Genomic DNA, 23,093 nt, shown 5'->3' on the forward strand with positions numbered 1-23,093 from the left:
AGTCTTTTATGTCTCTTCTAGCCACAAAAAAAGTTATTTTATTTCTTGAAATATGGAAATTAGAGGCGATAATGTATGGGTGGGATTGAGTAACTGAAACATCGGAGATTCTGTAGGGTGCATGCTTGGTGAACCACAGTGCCATTCACTGTTAACTCAAAGCTCTATGATACTTAGGCATAGATTAAGAACATCTAAAAATTAGAATAAATATTTTAAAGGTCTCTAGTCTAACTTCCTGCTTAATTCAGGAACCCCTTCTACATCTTCCTTGATATCCAGCTCTATGTGAACATATTCAGAAATGAGCTGCTTCCTGCTTGGTGAGACTAGGTCCACTCTTAGGCAGTTCTCATCACTAGATTTTCCCTTGTTTTGAACCTCTTTGTGATTTTCAACAATGCTTACTAATCTTGCCTCTTGGCATGGGCATATGCTTCAGACCTTAGAAAATGTTTAGCATTTCACTTTTAATTCTATTTTTTCTGAGTTATACGTTCCAGATTCTTTCAACGGTTCCTCATGCAAAATTGTTCTCAGACCCTACATCAGTCTGTTTACCATCCTGTAGATGCTCTAATTTTGTCAGTGCTTTCTTAAAATGTCACCCTCAGAACTGAATACACTACCAAAGATGGTTCTGACAAACAAAAAGATCAGTAGGATAATTAATTACCACTATAGAACACTAAAACTTTAGATCCTTTCCCAAAATTCCATAATTTTCTCCAACCTGAGCTTTTATAATTATTTTTTAAAAATATGAATGTGGACTTTAAAATTACCTTCATTTGATTCATCTTGATTGTGACCGGCTTTCTAAAGGCTGTAGAAGGTGCTATGGATATAGACTCCATCACCTACTGGGTTTGCTCAAGCACCCAGATATATGTTGCGTGCAGATCTGATAAGCCTGCCTATCTATATACCCATCTAAACCAATGACAAAAATGTCTCCTAGGATGGGAAAAGTACTGAACTCCATGGCACTTTACTAGAGACTTTTTGATAAACTTAACATTGATCAATTAAGTTGGCCTCATTAATTATAGTTCAACAGCCATATTTAAATCAGCTAAATTACTACCATCCAGTCTCAAATTGTGCATGAGGATTTCATCACTTTTCCAAATGCTTATTCTTTGAAAATCTGAACTCATCAGAAAGTTCAGTACGTTTGTGCTGAACAAACTCAGTCATCCTGAACCCATGGATCCTCCCCATTCTTTCTGTATCCTGTGATTGTAAAATTAAATTTTTATCTTCAGACTTTTTCATCTTTCATGATGAGTCATCCAGGCAAGGGATAAAAAAAGAAAAAAACTTTTCTCTGAACTTTTTGAAGTATATTTTTCTTGAAGTCTGCAGCATATTTACATATATAGTTTTCTCCAGATATCATTTACCTTCTTTATTATAAATTCCAAGATAGTGTAATTACTTTATCTTAAGATTTGTGTCACTAATAAGCTAAACATTGTAGTAAAATAAAGGTATATGTGTCCAAAATCTCTTATTTTTGAGAGATTAAATTATTTAAAAGGCAAGTAAAACAGTATCTTCTCTAACATAAAATTATACCGAAACATTCAGACTTCAAAATGGAGTATTTCCATTCCATAATCCACTCATTCAGCAAAGGTTCATTGAGTGGCCACTGGTGAGAGTCTGTGAGAGGCCTGAGGGAGAGTCTTTGGGGAATTCAAATCTGGCAGAAGGGAAAACTCATATACAACCAACTTTGTAATACTGGAGTAAGTCTGATAATAAAGATTTGTCAAAAGTGCTGGAGGACTACAATGAGAAAGGAATGAGTTTTATCTGAATGTGACAAGGGAAACATCAAAGAAAGAAGTTGGCGTTTAAACTAACCCTTACAGCATGATGGGCGCATCCAGTGGCCAGGTGGAAAAGGAGAGATGGGAGTAATACCACAATCAGCTTTCACCAAGTCAAGATTAGAAATAACCAGTAGGGTGGATTTCATTTCATACTCATCTTGACTGAATTTACATCTACTATTATTTTTCTAGCTCAGTCTAGAGAAAAGCTTAGACTGAAAACAAAAACTGAATTCACCCAACTCTAGATAAAAATACAAATTCAAATTATTAGACATGACTGAAAATATAACTCTGTTGGCCAAGTCATGCATTTTGTTCCAAATAAAGAAAATTCCTTTTAAACGTTATGGAATTAAATGACTTTTTTTTCTCCAGCCACAAGGAACTGATATGAACAAGGGAGATATTATTTTATGTAATGGAAGCCACGGTACCTAGCACAAATGTCTGACATAGAGAATATTCAATAAATATTGCTTAGCATAATGTTTGACACGCAGAAAATGCTCCATAAAACTTGGCCAAATTATTTTTATATTTTTTGTGAATAGACTTTCTTAAATTTTTAGTAACTGATTTGTATGGTGTTGTATTTAATGAATGTTTCTTTTCTCAATTTCAAATTCTAATTTCTGTTTTTCCTTCATACCTAATAGGTTCTAGAGCCATTATCAACATAAGATGTACGATATCTGTCCTTATTCTAGGATTTAAAAGTCAGGGCCACTGTAAAACTTAACATACCATCATCACATTTGGGGCTATTTAAAGATTCAAAAATATAAAGAAAAAACATAAAATAAAAAACTTACATAGCAGTTCTGCTTTCTATGCTATATCACACATTAAGTCTCTTTAATTTAGTAACATGTTGACTTATGTAAATACTGGAAAAGAGTGACTCTGCCTAACTACTGTAAAAACCTCTTTCTGCCTCACCTAAGGTTCCAAACATGTTATTTAAAAAGAAATATGGACTTGTCCCCATTACAAACTATTATCAAGTTAAGAAAAATGTAATCATCACAATGCATTATTTAAGTATAAAAGCAGAGAATTGAAATCTTTGTCATTGAGTGGCATATTTTAAATGAAGAGTAATATTCCAGATCTCTTTAGAAAGCCTAATGCTTAAAAATAATTTTATCTAACTATGAACAATGAGAAAAAGCATTATAAAATACATTTTGAGTATGCTATGAAGAATATGAACATAATGCAGAATTAAATTTAGAGCAATTAAGAGTAGATTTTGAAGATATTTTCTTACATGCTTTAATACAGTCATTATTTCAGTTTGCAGTTTTAAATTGCAGAAGAAGCTATATGCACTGACTTCTTTGACGGGTATTATTAAATAAGTATGCATTATCCAGCAGCCTATTTGGTTACACAAAAATTGAGGAGCACTAAAAGTAAACACAAATAGTGGCATTAATGATATTTCTGTACTGAAATGTACTTCGATTATGAGCGTTGTAACGTGCAAAATTCTGAGGTCTGAGTACAACAGAAACCATACTGTATTGAGACATTCCACATATAGCTTGTGGTCATGAAGTCTGATTAAAAGTGGTTTTAGATATATGAAAGTAGTCTAGGTCAGTGCCTTCTGTATTGAACGTATTCTGTAGCCTGTTTCACTAAATAAAATGCCAATATGCAGGTACATTTTCATATCAAAATTGGATCTAAAAGAAATTTTAAAAGACATTTAGTGCAGCTCTGTGTAATTAATGATTATGTTTCTTTATTCATTCCAAAAAGATGGTTTTCAGCCCATCCTTAATATCAATTATGACTCATCTGAATAAAACAGAATAAAAGTTTCTAAAGTAGTATGATAATCAGATATGAAAATAAAACACTAGCTATGTTTTATCAGAAGTACTTTAGAAAGACAATCAATAAAGATGAAATAGAAGGTGAAACACTGACAATTACAAGAAAGAAGAATTATCCAAGTTGAAATGTAAATAACGTAACTGAGTAAATATTGACTAGTTGATATGGGCTAGTAAATACCTAAATGCCTTATTTTCCAAACGATGGTCACTACAGCTTTATCTTTCTATCAGTCATAATAGCATCCTCAAATAGCCATAAATGGTAGACTCTTCAAGTCACCAAGACAAGTATATTTTGCTAGTTCTTCTTTTTTGGTTAAGTCAACTAAAAAATTTGTGGGAACTAGTATTTATTGAGCACCTACTCTAAGCATTATACTCAATACTATACACACATTATTGGATACAATCCTCACAACAGCCCTAAGAGTAGGTATAAATCTCTGTTTTACAAATGTGAAAAATCAAACTCAAAGAACTTTATTTAAAGTGAGGCGAGGCACGGTGGCTTATGCCTGTAATCCTAGCACTTTGAAAGGCTTAAGCGGGAGGATCGCTTGAGCTCAGAAGTTTGAGACCAGCCTGGGTAACATAGGGAAACCTCGTTTCTACTAAAAGTAAATAAAAATGAAGATAAAGCCAGAACATGTTGGTGCACGCCTGTAGTCCCAGCTCCTCAGGAGGTTGAGGCAGGAGGATCGTTTGACCCTAGGAAGTGGAGGCTGCAGTAAGCTATACTAGTACCACTACACTCCAGCCTGGGTGACAGGGGAGACCCTGTCTCAAAAAACAAACAAACAAAAAAGAAGTTGTTAAGTGAATTTCACATGACTAGCAAATTCGGCATGCAGCTTCAGAGTTCTCTGAATACAAACCCTATGTTATTTGCTTTCTACCGTACTACCTTCAATGTCAATATGATAAAATAATATAATTATTATTAAGTAAGGAATATATTTATTGTTAAAAAATTTTGCATATGAGTTGTTAAAAAAATTTCGTGGGAAAATTTATCACATATATAACATAAATCAATTGTATCTTTCTAAAGATTTCACATAGTAGTTTCCCCTATCAATTTTTATGCCATGGATTTTTACCATGTGCCCACACTTGTCTACTGATCTAAGCACTGGGGATAAAGTAGTGAGCAAAATAAATACGGCATATGCCCTTGTGGAGCATGCGCTGTAGTGGAAGAGAGGTTAAACAGATCACACAGGAAAATATACACAGTTTTGTGTATTTTTTTATTTTGTATATTTTGTATACAAAATAGATTTTGCATATTTTTGTATATATTTTGTATATTTTTGTGTATATTTTGTCTATTTGAAAATATAAAATGTGATTGTAATATGAAGGAAAAATAAAAGGTGATAAGTAAAACAATAATTAACAAATGTGGAGAAATGAGGAGACTGGGAGGTCAGGCTTTCTGTCTGCTAGCCCACAGTCCTTGTCAACATAAATCTATTTAGTTGTGGGGGAGGGTGGGGAGTGGGAGAAGGTGGCAGGCCGGGATTCAGAGTTTTCTCTGAGGTTTCTAGTTTGGATGACTGAGTTTATGGTGAGATGGGGATTCCAAAAGCGGCAGCAGATTCTAGACTGAATATAATGAGGTTGAACTTTGGAGGGTTTGAGAATCCAGGATGTTTAGACAGGTGTGGAACTGGAGGACACGCATTGGGTGTCTGGAGACAAAGAGAAAGATGAAGGGTAGGAATATGCAATTAGGAATTACACACAAATCTGTGATAAAATGAGCTGGCCTCTGCAAGGTGGGCTGGATTTGAAGGTATGAAAAAGTTTAAATGGTTCGTTCTGAAAACAATAGCTTAATTAAGTAAATGAGCTTTTCCCAGAATATGTGCCTCAAAAACCCAGTTCTGAAGAGTGATAGTAAGTGCTCCTCAAAATAAATAAATATGCAAAGAAACAAACGATATGTCAGCAATAGGTTCGAAAAGCAAGTTAAACAAAGTTTAAAAGGTTTCATAGCCTTTAATATACCAATGTGCCTCTTTTTCCAAACATATTAGGCCATTGAACTTTTTTCTTAAGGAGTATTTTATAGGAACAGTACTCTGCAGAATGAATACCTGCTGGGAAACACTGGACCATATAAAGGTTTATAAGAGACTCCGTCTCAAAAAAAAAAAAAAAAAAAAAAGAATGTTCACGCCTTTTCAGTAGCCAGACTAGAGCAACAAGCTGAAGTTCAATTAAAAGAGAGTTGAAATTGGGAAGAGTGAAATATATTTTTGCATTTGGTAGGATTGGCAGGTAGGAAGTTTTCAAAGCCAGGGAGAGGGAGCTGTTGTAGACAGCTCATCAGGAAAAAGACAGTAGAAAGAGTGAGGCTTTGCAGTTTGAGTTGAATTGAGGAAGGAATGATTCCAAGCAGGGAGATCATCTAGGACAGGAAGCTGCTAGGCTGTCCAAAATTGAAGTGATAAGGACATGAGTGATAGAGTTGCCTGGGAAATAGTGTGAACCTGAGAAATATTTTGAGGAAAGGAATTATGGGTCTTGGTAATGGATTAGATTAAAAGAAGAAAATGGTGGCATTAACAATACAGTTTCTGGCCTGAGAGAAGAAGAAAGATACACAGAAGAATGAAACCAAAACCCTAAGCATATGATGGCTAACGGACTTCCCAGTGCCCTGCTGGGTTTCTAGAAAACAGAATACAACATCGTCTGAGATCACAGTCATATCCCTTCAAGTGTTTTCAATTAAATGACATGAGACTAGACAATTTTAAGACTTGTATGAACACAGATCTAAAATGCTAAGTTCATAATGTCATGTCCACTCTTCAAATAATCAAAAACAAGCTCCAAACTAATTATTAATTGGGAAATATGTTAACCATGCTGAAATTAATTTTTTTTTAAATCTTAACTTGCTCAAAGAAACATGACCAGTTCCCTGGTCACCTTTGTTAAAATACCCTACATTAAATCTTGCATTTAGAGTCTCACATTCAGCAGCAAGCTAGAAATCACACATTTTCAAATGATAAGCAGAAATTAATATTAGATTTATTTGCTTTCTTTCTAAATGTGTTAGTGCCCAAGGGCTCTGACAACTGCACACCATTGTTTTGTGAAGGAAAAGAAAAAAGAAAAGAAAAAAACCACACATGCATGAATATTTTTTAAAAACTTTTGGCTGCTTTCTTTTTTCTAGGTGACATTTACAAAGAGGAAATTTGGGTTGATGAAGAAGGCCTACGAGCTGAGCGTGCTGTGTGACTGTGAGATTGCGCTGATCATCTTCAACAGCACCAACAAGCTGTTCCAGTATGCCAGCACCGACATGGACAAAGTGCTTCTCAAGTACACGGAGTACAACGAGCCGCATGAGAGCCGGACAAACTCAGACATCGTGGAGGTGAGTGAGCATGCGTGGTGAGCCCTAAGCCTCCGCAAGCCGGGGTGTTTGGACCTCCCCCTGCCACACACACATACACACATCATGTTCTTTTTCTTAAGATGTTCATAGTACCATAGATAGACCTAGGATTATTATCTATCGCAACTCTTACTCCACCTTTTCTCTCCCCCTCAAAAGTTAGAGTGATGTGATGATAGAGACCGTGTAAGATCTGGTCTTTGCTAGAAATCAAATACCAGTGTCAAACTATTTGCTTCATCTTTTGCAAGTGGTCATCGTCCACGGCTGTGTATCAGGACACCATGATTGGGAACTCTTGCCAGGGAATAGCTCATCCATACTTTAGACACTTCTGATCATTTTTTTTAGGTATATAATAGTTTCCCGGCATCATCAAAGAAAAAACGTATTTAAAAATGAACTCACCCCACCCTTACACTTTCAGTTTTTCGATTTATGTCTCTTCTTTGTAATTCATTATTCTGAATGCTTTCTTGCTGGAAGAGTAAAGGCAATTATTTTCCTAGAAATGTTTTTTCCTAAAAATTATATCATTATATATATCAGTGAAAACTGTTAATATACATGGGATCAGAAATCAGATGAAAATGAATTTCTAAATGTTAGCTCAATGTTTAATCAATGTCAGATTTAAAAAATTGCTTTATTGTGCCAAAAATAAATGAGCATGATGCTGAAAGTCAAAAAAGTTTTAGATGTGTTAGCATAAGTCACATACCATACAGTTTTGGCTGGAACTTTTTAAACGTTTTCAGCATCGATCCTATTTAAATACTTTGTAGTACTCTTCATGAGCAATGACTAAGACTACGAAACAAAGAAGGAAGAGGTATAATAAGGATGGTTCCCATCTGCCTGTTTTCTTCATCTATTTGTCTACTCTGGCTTCCCTAGATTGTGCCTGCTTTCTCAGAATGAAAAGAAAATTAATAAGTGTTTCAAAAGTATGTACTCAAGAGTCAGTTTGCCAGAGTACACGTCATTCCTGCCATTGCTTAGACTGGTTCCATATTGTAAAAAAGTGTAGTGCTAATCCTGATCAAATGAATATGCCTCCCACATCCATCTCCCTTTTACCTGTTACAATCGTCTAAGACTAATTCTCATTTCTTTGTTTTTATTTGAAAGTTTTTCAAAAGTATTGAGCTGATTATTATACTTTATTTTTGCCTAACGAGGCCAAGGAAATAATTTCAGAGAAATAAAAGTGAATGATAAATAGACCTAGGGTGATATGTGCTTAAAATACTATGCATTATTTTAGTTTTTTATTGATAATTTGAATTGTGTGCTTGCCTTGATCTTGAAATTTAGGATCACTGATCAAATTTATCTATGCATTTCAGATAGTTTTTTATTTGCATATAAATATGAAAGTACAAAAATATGAAGGTGAACACTGCTTGTGTGTGTGCACTAATACATATGTAAAATAAATTCAAAAAACAAAACAACTATTTACTCAAAACTCCATCTCATTACTAAAACCATTATAACAAAAGTCAGAGTTACAAAAGAATTTGAGTTGGAATTTATCATTACAATGGAACTGCTAGTCCTTAATGTCATGTGAAATGCTGTAGAAACATAATGAGCCAATTGGAAAATATGTTGACTTCTAAAATTTGCTTTCTTAAAGGAGTTTAAAACCTAGAACATTCATCTTCCGAGGGTTTTTCTTAGGAATATATTATATGACTTGAAGGCAACTTAAAACTTCATATATTGGCCAGGTGCGGTGGCTCACGCCTATAATGCCAACACTTTGGGAGGCCTAGGTGGGCGGATTGCCTGAGCTCAGGAGTTTGAGAGCAGCCTGGGTAACATGGCAAAACTCTGTCTCTGCAAAAAAAATACAAAAATTAGCCAGGCATGGTGGCACGCATGTGTGGTCCCAGCTACCTGGGGGGCTGAAGGGGGAAGATGGCTTGAGCCTGAGAGGTCAAGGCTTCAGTGAGCCTAGATTGTGCCTCTGCACTCCAGCCTGAATGACAGAGCAAGACCCTGTCTGTTTAACAACAATAACAAAAAAACCCACTTCATATATTGTATGAAATCTTCATATTTTTTGGTAGGTGGATATTTGAATGTCAGACTTCTTTAAATGCCACAAAAACAGCACTGGGTTAAGAGTCACTGTTTTTCATTTGAATCTTTTTCTTGCATTTTTGTGCAGTGTGGTGAGTTGGGTACCTCTCTGGGCTGAAGTTTTCTCATCTCAAAAATGAAGGCATTGGATTTGAAAGTGCTTTTGCAAGATTATAATTTTTTAAAAAGCAATACTTGTAAAACACGAGTAAAGAACCGGCTCCATTTTCTTGTTAACATCAGTAGATTAAATCTCTGAATCTCTCAAAAAGACACCTCGAGGCTCCTGGGCCAAATCTAGAGATGCGATGGCTCAATTATTTGGATGAACATAACATGTAAGTCTAACACATTGTGGGTCCGTCCTGTTCAACTCCCCGAATTATGCATTCTTCACATATTTGGCTTTTCCACATTTTAGTAATAACAGAGATCATGGAAAAAGAAGTAAGATGGGACCGCTAGGCTTGATAAAATTTACATCATCTTCATGTGGAGTATTTTTCAAAGTGCTGATCACTGAAATTAGGATACTTGAGACACGTGGTGGAGAAGAGGGGATCTGGATTGGAAGTTGCATTTATAAAAAGTTCCCCAAGTAGGCCGGGCACGGTAGCTCACACCTGTAATCCCAGTACTTTGGGAGGCCGAGGCGGGTGCATCATGAGGTCAGGAGATCGAAATCATCAGGGCTAACATGGTGAAACCCCGTCTCTACTAAAAATCCAAAATATTTGCCGAGCGTGGTGGCGGGCGCCTGTAGTCCCAGTTACTCAAGAGGCTGAGGCAGGAGAATGGCCTGAACCCAGGAGGCAGAGCTTGCAGCAAGCCGAGACCACGCCACTGCACTCCGGCCTGGGTGACAGAGCCAGACTCTGTCTCAAAAAAAAAAAAAAAAAAAAGTTCCCAAGTAATTCTTAGACACACTAAATTTGAAAACCTCTGCAGCACTAGTACATAAACTGTGTTGGAGGCAAAGACCTATGATACATCAGGGATTTGAATTCGTTCTTAGAATGGATCTACCATAAAGTCGACAGTTAAGATTGTTTACTACTTTTGGGTAAAATTTTAAATCCTATTTATTTTAATTTAATGGAATACGTTTAACTGAATAAGTTTAATGAGGAGCATAAGATGTTTCATGAAGGGTCATTAGTTTTATATTTCCCATTTGGACCATTACCCCTCTTCCTTAACCCTCTAAAAACAGTTTACTCACAAGAAGAAAAGGTATGGGGAGAGATAGAAATAATATAATTTCCAGCCTTTAGACAGAAATACAAATTTCTGGGCCATACCAGAGTAGTGCTACAGGGTCATAGGAAATTGTGCAGTGTGTGGGTGTTGAAAAAGATTCCTTCTTTTAGGAAAAAGCTCTGTGTAATTATCATGTCTTTGCTTGATAATTAGCACTACTCCAACAATGGCACAAAGACTCACAAAGGCTTAACAGACAGACTGAGATCGGTTTTTTTATTATTATATTATAATGCAGCTTGAATATCTGTTTAGATACAATATATAAATATGCCAGATTTAGTAAATGTGTTAAATTTTTAATCCATTGGTTAAAAAAAACAAAAACAGTTATTGTATTAAAAGCACTTCCTTTGAAGAAAGTCCATTTTATTTAACTCTGTGACAAGTATACTGGGATATTTACCCAAAATGCTAGCCTGTCAGACTGTTGAAATTCAGTTGGGATGGCATTAAGGTACTGCCCCCTTCACTGCTTGTTCACTAGCTCCACTCCTCGTTCTCTTAGCTGTCTAAGACAGCAAACCCTACCAGTTTATGTTGGGCTCTGTTCCTGGAAGATGTGGTTGTTGAGTACTTCAGGATGATCTGAAGATGCAGATCCCACAGGACATGCTTGCAGCCCATTGCTTCATTTAGCAATGATTTAGCAAGCTCCACTCATGCTCAGCACTTGCAAGAGACTCTGAAACAGCAGGAGACAGGCATTCTTGTTAAGGATGTAAAACATATATGCAAAAAGTCAGCTTGGGAACAACTGGACGGCAAAGGAACAATAACCTCATTAATGCAGTATAAACTGCTGAAATGAAGGCGTAGGCTAAACAATTCAACAGAACTCATTCAGCCAGGTCATGTGATTTTCCAGAGCATTCCAGGTGATCCTTGGAGTGACAGGACTCCCAGACAGGTTACCTCCATATCCAGCACATGTTTTGTAACCACAAAATCCTTATGGGAGTATCACTTAGCACCCAGCCAGGAAGGAATCTCTCATCCCCTCAGTGAACTCAGTGATTCTAATGAGTTACTCCTTCAGTCTGGGCCCACAGTCCAGTGATGAAGTGTGGAACGGGAATAAAACACAAGGCCCTTTGCTGCTCTCTAGGAAATTCAGAGATGGATGTAACTCCTGCAGAAGAAACCTTTGATTCACACCTGTCTCAATAGAGGATTATTGGTTTTTCTTTTTAGAGGAAGACTCGATGTGTCTGTGTGTGTGTGTGTATGTGTGCGTGTGTATGTGTGTGTGAGAGAGAGAGAGAAGGAAAGGGACATAGGGAGATGGAGAGAGAGAAGATGAGAGTTGAGAGATTATATTTACCTGATATTTTATTATTTTGGAAATTTTATTTGCTGTCACCTGAATCCTGACTTCTGTTTTGATTTAGAGACATCTAAGAACAGTTGCTGCAGCAAAATGTTTTCTGCACAGTAATAATTAAGGCCTAAATTGGGATGGGAAAAGCCTTAAAATAGTTTATAACTTGTATAGCTTCACAATGCTGATGAAAGTTATCAACGAGCTAAGTGCTCTTATGTAGTTTAGTGAAAATACTGAGTACAATTTTTGTTGAAAAGCAAATGCAGCAAATAGCGGAATTGGACTTCTTTACAAACTCAGTATCACAAAATTTGGAAATGGATGTAAATGTGAAAATATATCTACTTTACTTGAGCATTCATTATATCTAATTAGCTTCTAATTTTATACTTATAAAAATATAGATGTAAAGCCACTGTAGCCAGACTGCCTCTCTAGATTCCTCCTCTCTGGGCAGAGCATCTCTGAAAGAAAGGAAGTAGCCCCAGTCAGGGGCTTATAGATAAAACTTCCATCTCCCTGGGACAGAGCACCTAGGGGAAGGGGCAGCTGTGGGCGCAGCTTCAGCAGACTTAAATGTTCCGGCTTGCTGGCTCTAGAGAGAGCAGGGGATCTCCCAGCACAGTACTCGAGCGCTGCTAAGGGACAGACTGCTTCCTCAAGTGGGTCCCTGACCCCTGTGCCTCCTGACTAGGAGACACCTCCCAGCAGGGGTCGACAGACACCGCATACAAGAGAGCTCCGGCTGGCAACTGGTGGCTGCCACTCTGGGACAAAGCTTCCAGAGGAAGGAACAGGCAGCAATCTTTGCTGTTCTGCAGCCTCTGCTGGTGATAGCCAGGCAAACAGGGTCTGAAGTGGACCTCCAGCAAACTCCAGCAGACCTGCAGCAGAGGTGCCTGACTGTTAAAAGGAAAACTAACAAACAGAAAGGAATAGCATCAACATCAACAAAAAGGATGTCCACACCAAAACTCTATCCAAAGGTCACCAGCATCAAAGACCAAAGGTAGATAAATCCATGAAGATGAGGAAAAACCAGTACAAAAAGGCTGAAAATTCCAAAAAACCAGAATGTCTCTTCTCCTCCAAAGGATCGCAACTCCTCTCCAGCAAGGGAACATAACTGGATGGAGAATGAGTTTGACAAACTGACAGAAATAGACTTCAGAAGGCGGGTAATAACAAACTCCTCTGAGCTAAAGGAGCATGTTCTAACTCAATGCAAGGAAGCTAAGAAACTTGAAAAAAGGTTAAGGGAATTGCTAACTGGAATAACCAGTTTAAAGAAGAACATAAATGACCTGATAGAACTGAAAAACACAGCACAAGAACTTTGTTAAGCATCCACAAGTATGAATACCCAAATTGATCAAGCGGAAGAAAGGATATAAGAGATTGAAAATCAAATTAATGAAATAAAGCATGAAGACAAGATTAGAGAAAAAAGAATGAAAAGGAATGAAGAAAGCCTCCAAGAAATATGGGGCTATGTGGAAAGACCAAACCTACGTTTGATTGGTGTACTTAAAAGTGACGGAGAGAATGGAACCAAGTTGGAAAACACTTAAGGATATTATCCAGGAGAACTTCCTCAACCTAGCAAGACAGGCCAACATTCAAATTCAGTAAATACAGAGAACACCACAAGATACTCCTCGAAAAGAGCAACCCCAAGACACAATCAGATTCACCAAGGTTGGAATGAAGGAAAAAATATTAAGGGCAGCCAGAGAGAAAGGTCGAGCTACCACAAAGGGAAGCCCATCAGACTAACAGCAGATATCTCAACAGAAACCCTACAAGCCAGAAGAGAATGGGGGCCAGTATTCAACATTCTTAAAGAAAAGAATTTTCAACCCAGAATTTCATATCCAGCCAAATTAAGCTTCACAAGTGAAGGAGAAATAAAATCCTTTACAGACAAGCAAATACTGAGAGATTTTGTCACCACTAGGCCTGCTTTACAAGGGCTCCTGAAGGAAGCACTATATATGGAAAGGAAAAACTGGTACCAGCCACTGCAAAAACATATCAAATTGTAAAGACATTTGACACTATGAAGAAACTGCATCAACTAATGGGCAAAATAACCAGCTGGCATGATAATGACAGGATCAAATTCACATATATCAATATTAACCTTAAATGTAAATGGGCTAAATGCCCCAATTAAAAGACACAGACTGGAAAATTGGATAAAGAGTCAAGACCCATCTGTGTGCTGTATTCAGGAGACCCGTGAAATGTACAAAGACACACATAGGCTCAAAATAAAGAGATGGAGGAATATTTACCAAGCAAATGGAAAGCCAAAAAAAAAAAAACAAGGGTTGCAATCCTAGCGTGTGATAAAACAGACTTTAAACCAACAAAGATCAAAAAAGACTTAAGAAGGGCATTACATAATGGTAAAGGGATCAATGCAACAAGAAGAGCTAACTATCCTAAATATATATGCACCCAATATAGGAGCACCCAGATTCATAAAGCAAGTCCTTGAAGACCTACAAAGAGACTTAGATTCCCACACAATAATAGAGACTTTAACACCCCACTGTCAATATTAGACAGAACAACAAGACAGAAAATTAACAAGGCTATTCAGGACTTGAACTTAGCTCTGGACCAAGCTGACTTAATAGACACCTACAGAACTCTCTACCCCAAATCAACAGACTTCAGCATTCTTCTCAGAACCATATCACACTTATTCTAAAATTGGCATAATTGGAAGTAAAACACTCTTCAGCAAATGCAAAAGAACGGAAATCATAACAGTCTCTCAGACCACAATGCAATCAAATTAGAACTCAGAATTAAAAATCTCACTCAAAACCACACAACTACAGGGAACCTGAACAACCTGCTCCTGAATGACTACTGGGTAAATAATGAAATTAAGGCAGAAATAAATAAGTTCTTTGAAACCAATGAGAACAAAGACAGAGTGTACCAGAATCTCAGAGACACAACTAAAGCAGTGTTTAGAGGTGAATTTATAGCACTAAATGCCTACAGGACAAAGTGAGAAAGATCTAAAATTGACACCCTAACATCACAATGAAAAGAACTAGAGACGCAAGAACAAACAAATTCAAAAGCTAGCAGAAGACAAGAAATAAGTAAGATAAGAGCCGAACCGAAGGAGATAGAGACATGAAAAACCCTTCAAAAAATCAATGAATTCAGGAGCTGATTTTTTTAAAAGATTAGCAAAATAGACTGCTAGCCAGACTAATAAAAAAGAAAAGAGAGAAGAGTCAGATGCAGTAAAAAATGATAACATATTACCACTGATCACACAGAAATACAAACTACCATTAGAGAATACTATAAACACCTCTATGCAAATAAACTAGAAAATCTAAAAGAAATGAATAAATTCCTGGACACATACACCCTCCCAAGACAAAACCAGGAAGAAGTCAAATACTGAATAGACCAATAACAAGTGCTGAAATTGAGGCAGTAATTAATAGGCTACCAACCAAAAGAAGTCCAGGACTAGATGGATTCACAGCTGAATTCTACCAGAGGTACGCAGAGGAGCTGGTACCATTCCTTCTGAAACTATTCCAAATAATAAAAAAAGAGGGACTCCACCCTAACTCACTTTATGAGGCCAGCATCATCCTGATGCCAAAACCAGGCAGAGACACAACAAAAAAAGAAAATTTCAGACCAATATCCCTGATGAACATCAATGCAAAAATCCTCAATAAAATACTGGCAAACCAAATCCAGCAGCACATCAAAAGCTTATCCACCATGATCAAGTCAGCTTCATCCCTAGGATGCAAGGCTGGATCAACATACACAAATCAAAACACGTAATCCATCACATAAACTGAAACAATGACAAAAACCACATGATTATCTCGATGCAGAAAAGGGCTTCGATAAAATTCAACACTCCTTCATGCTAAAAACTCTTAATAAACTAGATATTGATGGAAGGTATCTCAAAATAATAAGAGCTATTTATGACAAACCCACAGCCAATATCATACTGAGTGGGCAAAAGCTGGAAGCATTCCCTTTGAAAACCAGCACAAGACAGGAAGGCCCTCTCTCACCACTCCTATTCAACACAGTATGGGAAGTTCTGGCCAGGGCAATCAGGCAAGAGAAAGAAATAAAGGGCATTCAATTAGGAAAAGAAGAAATCAACTTGTCTCTGTTTGCAGGTGACATGATTGTATATTTAGAAAACCCCATTGTCTCAGCCCAAAATCTCCTTAAACTGATAAGCAACTTCAGCAAAGTCTCAGGATACAAAATCAATGGGCAAAAATCACAAGCATTCCTATACACCAATAACAGACAAACAGAGAAATCATGAGTGAACTTCCATTCATAATTGCAACAAAGTTAATAAAATAGCTAGGATTACAACTTATAAGGGATGTGAAGGACCTCTTCAAGGAGAACTGCACACCACTGCCCAAAGAAATAAGAGAGGACACAAACAAATGGAAAAACATTCCATGCTCATGGATAGGAAGAATCTATATCGTGAAAATGGCCATACTGCCCAAAGTAATTTATAGATTCAATGCTATCCCCATCAAGCTACCATTGACTTTCTTCATAGAATTAGAAAAAAACTACTTTAAATTTCATATGGGACCAAAAAAAGAGCCTGTATAGCCAAGACAATCCTAAGCAAAAAGACCAAAGCTGGAGGCATCACACTACCTGACTTCAAACTATACTACAAAGCTGCAGCAACCAAAACAGCGTGATACTGGTACCAAAACAGTTATACAGACCAATGGAACAGAACAGAGGCCTCAGAAATAACGCCACACATCTGCAACTATCTGATCTTTGACAAACCTGACAAAAACAAAAAATGGGAAAGGATTCCCTATTTAATAAATGGTGTTGGGAAAACTGGCTAGCCGTATGTAAAAAGCTGAAACTGGACCCCTTCCTTACACCTTATACAAAAAAATAACTGTAGATGGATTAAAGACTTAAACATAAGGCCTAAAACCATAAAAACCCTAGAAGAAAACCTGGGCAATACCATTCAGGACATAGGCACGGGCAAAGACTTCATGACTAAAACACCAAAAGCAATGGCAACAAAAGCCAGAATTGACAAATGGGACCTAATTAAACTAAAGAGCTTCTGCACAGCAAAAGAAACAATCAGAGTGAATAGGCAACCTAAAGAATGGAAGAAAATTTGTGCAATCTATCCATCTGACAAAGGGCTAATATCCAGAATCTCTAAGGAGCTTAAACAGATTTACAAGAAAAAAAAACCCCATCAGAAAGTGGGCAAAGGATATGAACAGACACCTCTCAAAAGAAGACATTCATGGGGCCAGCAAGCATATGAAAAAAGCTAATCATCACTGGTCATTAGAGAAATGCAAATCAAAACCACAATGAGATAACATCTCACACCAGTTAGAATGGTGATCATTAAAAAGTCAGGAAACAACAGATGCTGGAGAGAGTATGGAGAAATAGGAATAGTTTTACACTGTTGCTAGGAGTGTAAATTAGTTCAACCATTGTGGAAGATGGTGTGGTGATTCCTCAAGGATCTAGAACCAGAAATACCATTTGACACCAGCAGTCTCATTACTGGGCATATAACCAAAGGATTATAAATCATTCTGCTATAAAGACACATGCACACATGTATTTATTGCAGCACTTTTCACAATAGCAAAGACTTGGAACCAACCCAAATGTCCATCAATGATAGACTGGATAAAGAAAATGTGGCACATATACACCATGGAATACTATGCAGCCATAAAAAAGGATGAGTTCATGTCCTTTACAGGGACATGGGTGAAGTTGAAAACCATCATTCTCAGCAAACTAACACAGGAACAGAAAACCAAACACCACATGTGCTCACTCATAAGTGGGAGTTGAACAATGAGAACACATGGGCTCAGGGAGGGGAACATCACACAGCAGGGCCTATCGTGGGGTGGGGGGCTAGGGGAGGGATAGCATTAGGAGAAATATGTAATGTAGATGACAGTTTTATGGGTGCAGCAAACCACCATGGCACGTGTATACCTATGTAACAAATCTGCATGTTCTGCACACGCATCCCAGAACTTAAAGTAAATAAATATATATGTACAAAATTATTTTTATGTGCTGTATAGATACATATTATACAAGGATACTTAAGAGAAAAAAACAGATTCACTTACCTAATCATTTGCAGATTTTCCTTCTTTCAGTCATTGATTGAACAAAAATTTGTTGAATTCCTGCTCTGTGTTATATGCTATGAAATGCCTGGAGATACAGATATAACCAAGGTCCCTCAAGGACTCTCAGTCCTTAAATTGGCTCACAAGGCCATGCATGATCTGATCCGTATATTTCTCTTACTCTTCAGCCTCACTTTTTGCAACTTCCCTGCCATCAACCTGCCCTTCCAACCCCCATCCTATACTCAAGCCACATCGTACATATGTACATTCTTCAATCTCTCCAAGCTCTGTTTTGTCTTAAAATTCCTTACTGGATCTCTGCTTGGCTGTTACTTATGCTTCAGTCAAGTCAGGTCCCAATTATACTTTGGAAAGTCATCCTTGAAGCCCCCGTAACTTGTGTTAGGTGCTTCCCCTATATTACAGTCATCATGTGTTCTATCTTTCCCATCAGAGCACTGTTGAAGTTGTTATCCAATTGCCTGTCCCACACTAGATTCTAAACTCCCAAAGGGCAAGGGACTGTACATGTTTTGCTCACCATCATATTCCCAGTGCTTAACATGAGGTCTAGAGAATGTTACCTCCTTAGAATATATTCATAGAATAAACAAACAGGGAAGACAGACATATAATCAAGTGATTAACATGTGGCATAACGTGGCACATTTAAAGTATGAAAAAATGTTTTTACAGTTCCAATGAAACAATTCATTAAATTTTGATAGTTTATCAAAGCACGATTTAAAAACACTCAAGTAATCTAGGTCCATACTCTCCAATATAGTAGCTAATAGGCTCATGTGACTATTTACATTTAAATGAATTAAAATTAAATAAAATGTCCAATTCAGTTCCTCAGTTGCATTAGCCACATTTCAAGCATTCAATAGTCATGCCTGGCTAGTGGCTACTGAATTAAACAGGGAAGATATAGAACAGAATGCATTGATCATCACAGAAAGTTCTATGAGACAGCACTGATCTAGACTGAAATATGAAGAGGGAGATATTTAAACAAATTGTGTTTTCAAATTAATACCAAAATTAATTCTTCAATATAAAATTTGAGAAGTCACTTCGGAAGTGAATAACTGTGTACCTTGTGATTTTGGAATTGAGAGCATAATGTTCACTTCAAGAGACTCTGATCTGCAACTAAACACACCATAAAACTAAAAGCACACTTTACCCCTAACCTATAACCACAGCGTCAATCAGTAAACTTATGATCTGGTCAGGAAGCCCTTGCAAGTTGTCCAGGCTGACAGGGAGCATTAACTGTGTGAGCTGGGTGATGTATACTGTATTTTTTTTTTTAACTTGAAGCTTGTGAATGGAAAGATGATAGTTCTGTCTTATTACTATTTTTAATTTACTTGAAGCAACATTGGACCAGTATTTACCTATATAATTAGTAAATTAATTTTTCCAGAAAAGTATTTTTCATTATGAAAAAATTTAGAGAAATAGTATTCTTGAGATACATTATAAATCCTTCTTAGATTTACTATAAAACATAATTGATATAGATCTTATTGCTAGTGACTAAGTAAACCTACCCTGCCCTCTGTTAAGCCAAGCATATAATTGCTTTTCAATACATGGTATTGAAAAATTAACTAAGTATTAGTATTTTCCATAAAGATTTAAACCTTCCATGTTGTGGCTTCTGAGGGAAAAGGGGAAAAAGATTTTGTCATTAAAAAAGATCTTTATTTTCCTGAATTTTAATGTAATTTTGTTTATATATCTTTAAAAGACTTTTATTAGTACCTGTAAATAATATTTTTATTTGTTCCCTAAAGTCTTAAAGAAGAAATGAGTCTAAAATTTTTTAATGTATTCATATTTCTCATAACTATACCACAATGGTTTGTATAGATCAAATTTGAAAAGCCATTTCTTCTTTAAAAATAATCCTCTTGCTTAATGTACATGTTTTGTAAACATGAAGAGATGCTTCACATCTCATTTATTAAGAAAATAATCATTGTTGAACAAATAATAATGTGAGGCAATAAAACTGAACTTCCTCTAGTCTCTTATTACACAGCTCTAATAGTTTGCAGGCATTAGTATGAACACAGTGAGCAGATAATTACTTAATAATAGTAGAAGCAGAAAAGACAGGGTTCAAAATATAGACTTCTATCAGTAATATAATTTCTTTATCAATGTTAATCATTACCATTTTATCATCATTATTATTTTACATGAACCTTCCTGAACTAGAGCAAACCAAAGATATCATGTGATCTCTCTTCCCCTGACTCCCACCATACCTGGAAATGAAAAGAGAAAAATATATAGCCTGCATGATAATTGTCAATTTTTAATGATATTTACAAATTTCATGGCATGTGGAACTTGGTGGTAAGCAGCATATTTGAACCAAATGTTACATTCTAGCCATGGATATCATCTAAGTAAAAGTAACATTGGCTTTAAAAGGTGCCAGATAAGAATCAAAGTGTAGAATATTCTTACTTCCTCAGGAAAAGTTACTGAATATATAGTCATGAAATATTCAAAAGTAAAGTTTTAAGAATGATTCTGAGCCTTGCCTAGAAGCAGAATTCTAAGATGATGGCTCTTTTCATTAAGGAGTGTTTATTATTTTAATTTCTTCACTCCACTGTTGGTTTTGGGGGTTTTGTTTTTGTTTTGTCTAATTACAAATCCGCCTCCTTTCCCTGAAGGGCATGACGAAGCTTTGTTCATCTCTGTACCTCCAGCTGCCAGCTCAATGCCTAGCATGTTGTGGACATTCAATATATATCCACTTACTGATGATCATTAGCATAAATAAAATTTTTAAATATACGATTTTTTCTTTGGTGAGATCCGATGTGTTCTAATAATAAAAGTGAGAATCTTTCAAGTCAGCTAGAGTGAATAAATGTTGTTTTGCATCAAAAATAAATAAATAATTAAATTACAAGGCACAGGAAACCAAGAAGTATTGCTTGTGGTGCTGGTGGAAAGTAAAGGACTTCCAGACCAAGGTACAGTATTTTGATTACTGGAGAAGAGAGAAGAAACCTGTTAGTGCCTTGGCCAGTATTGGGCCAAATGAAATGCCTGTGGCCCTGTCTGAATCACCAGAGTATCTTGCTAAAATGCTAATTCTAACTCAGTGGGTATGGGGCAGGGCCCAGGATCCCTGTATTTCTGACCAGGTGATGCTGATGCTGCTGGAGTAGAAAGGATCTAGGCTTCCTTTTCCAAAAATGTATTTCCTTCCGCATGGAATTTGAAAGTGTGTCTGTAGACTATTTCCTCTTTGTAATTTTATGGAGGGTTAGAATCATGCTATAAAACAGGTTCTTACAAATGAAATTCAGTGAAACTAATTCTTGAAAGGAAGTGTCTTAGGTTTTTCTGGAAGCGTAATATATTCATAAAAGGCCCATCACTACCCAGTGAGGTGGGACTCTGGCACATTTCACTCCTTAGTGGGTGCCCATCACTTTGTACTGGCTGCCTGGAGCACACAGTTAAGGAAGATGCTGAGTCCAAGTCCAGACATTCAGGAAGTGTGATGCAATTGGTTAGGGGCATGTGCTTTGGGTGCAGAGAGATAGTCGTAGCCATAACTTTTTCATTATTCTCTTGGTCAAAATAATCAATAGGACATTCTGGGAAAAGACTTAATCAAACTCAGTCATTAAAAGGACTGTAATTAGGTAAATGCTGCATGTGTGTACAACAGATTAAGTAAATAAATTATATTATTGGAAATATATCCCCTTTTATAGCTATTTGGCATATTATCCAGTCATGTCTCAATGGTATTTAGTGTATTCTGCACTACTCTGAAATTTAACCACCTAGAAGAAGTTATGAATAAGAAAAAAAATTCTCTGTCAATTATTTCTAAAGGTCATAGAGTTAATGACTAGCTGGGAGGTTAATTAGATTCTGAAAACCTCTTCATATCAATTAAATCTCTTATCTTTATGTTTTAGTAAATAAACTCAGTAACTATTTAGAGCTACTGTTCTAGGGTAAGAAACGTTGTAAACAGTAAAACTACACAATGGGTGTTTGGGTTTTTTCCTCATATTAAAAAAAAAAATTATAGCAGTCATGGTGGCTCACACCTGTAATCCCACCACTTTGGGAGGCTGAGACAGGAGGATTACTTGAGCCTAGGAGTTCAAGACCAGCCTGGGCAACATACAGAGACTCCAACTCTACAAAAATAAAAATAAATTAGCTGGGTGTGGTGGTACATACCTGTACTCCCAGCTACGCAGGAGACTGAGGTCGGAGAATCACCTCAGCATGAGAGGTTGAGGCTCCAGTGAGCTGTGATCATGCCACTGTACCCCAGCCTGAGTGACAGAGCAAGACTCTATCTCAAAAAAAAAGTATTACAAAAAAGTAGATATATGAATTAATAATAGTAACTTATTTTAATAATGGTAACTTATTTTATAATTTATGAATTAGATACTTTATTTTTCAATAATAAAAGTGTGCATATTACTATTTAATCATAAACAAGTTCCATCACTATGATGTCAGGGAGGAAACCATTTCATAGAAAAATAGACCAAAGTTACCCTATGAATGAGCTACTACTAATCTAAAGCCAGCTTCACTCTCGGTTATTTCAATAGGACATAAGTTTATTGATTGACTATGTGGTTAGCTCCAGAAACCCAACCCCTTTCAAAGTTACTGTATACATTTGTAAATAAATGGTGTATTTAGCATCTATACTATGACAATTATAAACTCATTTCTGTCATGTAAATTTTCTTTGGATAATATAACCAGACTTCAGATCAAAAGACATAGATCTGCACTAATCTGTAAAGTAGCCTAGCCACATGTGGCTATAGAAATATAAATATAATTTAAATTACATAAAATTAAAAGTTCCGTTTTTCAGTCTCACTATCCACATTTCAAGCAAGATGTGACTAGTGGCTCCCAAATACAATTGTCCATTACGAAAGAAACCCTCTGTTGGACAGCAAATGAAGAAACTGGTGAATCTAGTGCTCTCTTTCATTCAAATAACTGGCATGGGCTGGGCAAGGTGGCTCATGCCTGTAATCTCAGCACTTTGGGAGGCCGAGGCAGGCAGATCAT

At 36.6% G+C, this 23,093-nt stretch overlaps 1 protein-coding gene across 24 annotated transcripts in view; it reads left to right on the forward strand.

Annotated features, from left to right (window-relative positions):
• Positions 1-23,093, forward strand: part of MEF2C (myocyte enhancer factor 2C) — a 170,420-nt gene that overhangs the window by 77,299 nt on the left and 70,028 nt on the right. For all 24 annotated transcript variants that reach the window (XM_032156859.2, XM_032156861.2, XM_032156870.2 and 21 more), the window contains one exon: positions 6,888-7,091. In XM_032156859.2, the coding sequence (XP_032012750.1) occupies positions 6,888-7,091 (204 nt within the window). The remainder of the gene's footprint in view (positions 1-6,887; positions 7,092-23,093) is intronic.

The sequence above is a fragment of the Hylobates moloch genome, unplaced genomic scaffold (genome assembly GCF_009828535.3).
Source record: "Hylobates moloch isolate HMO894 unplaced genomic scaffold, HMol_V3 SCAFFOLD_6, whole genome shotgun sequence".
NCBI classification, from domain to species: domain Eukaryota; kingdom Metazoa; phylum Chordata; class Mammalia; order Primates; family Hylobatidae; genus Hylobates; species Hylobates moloch.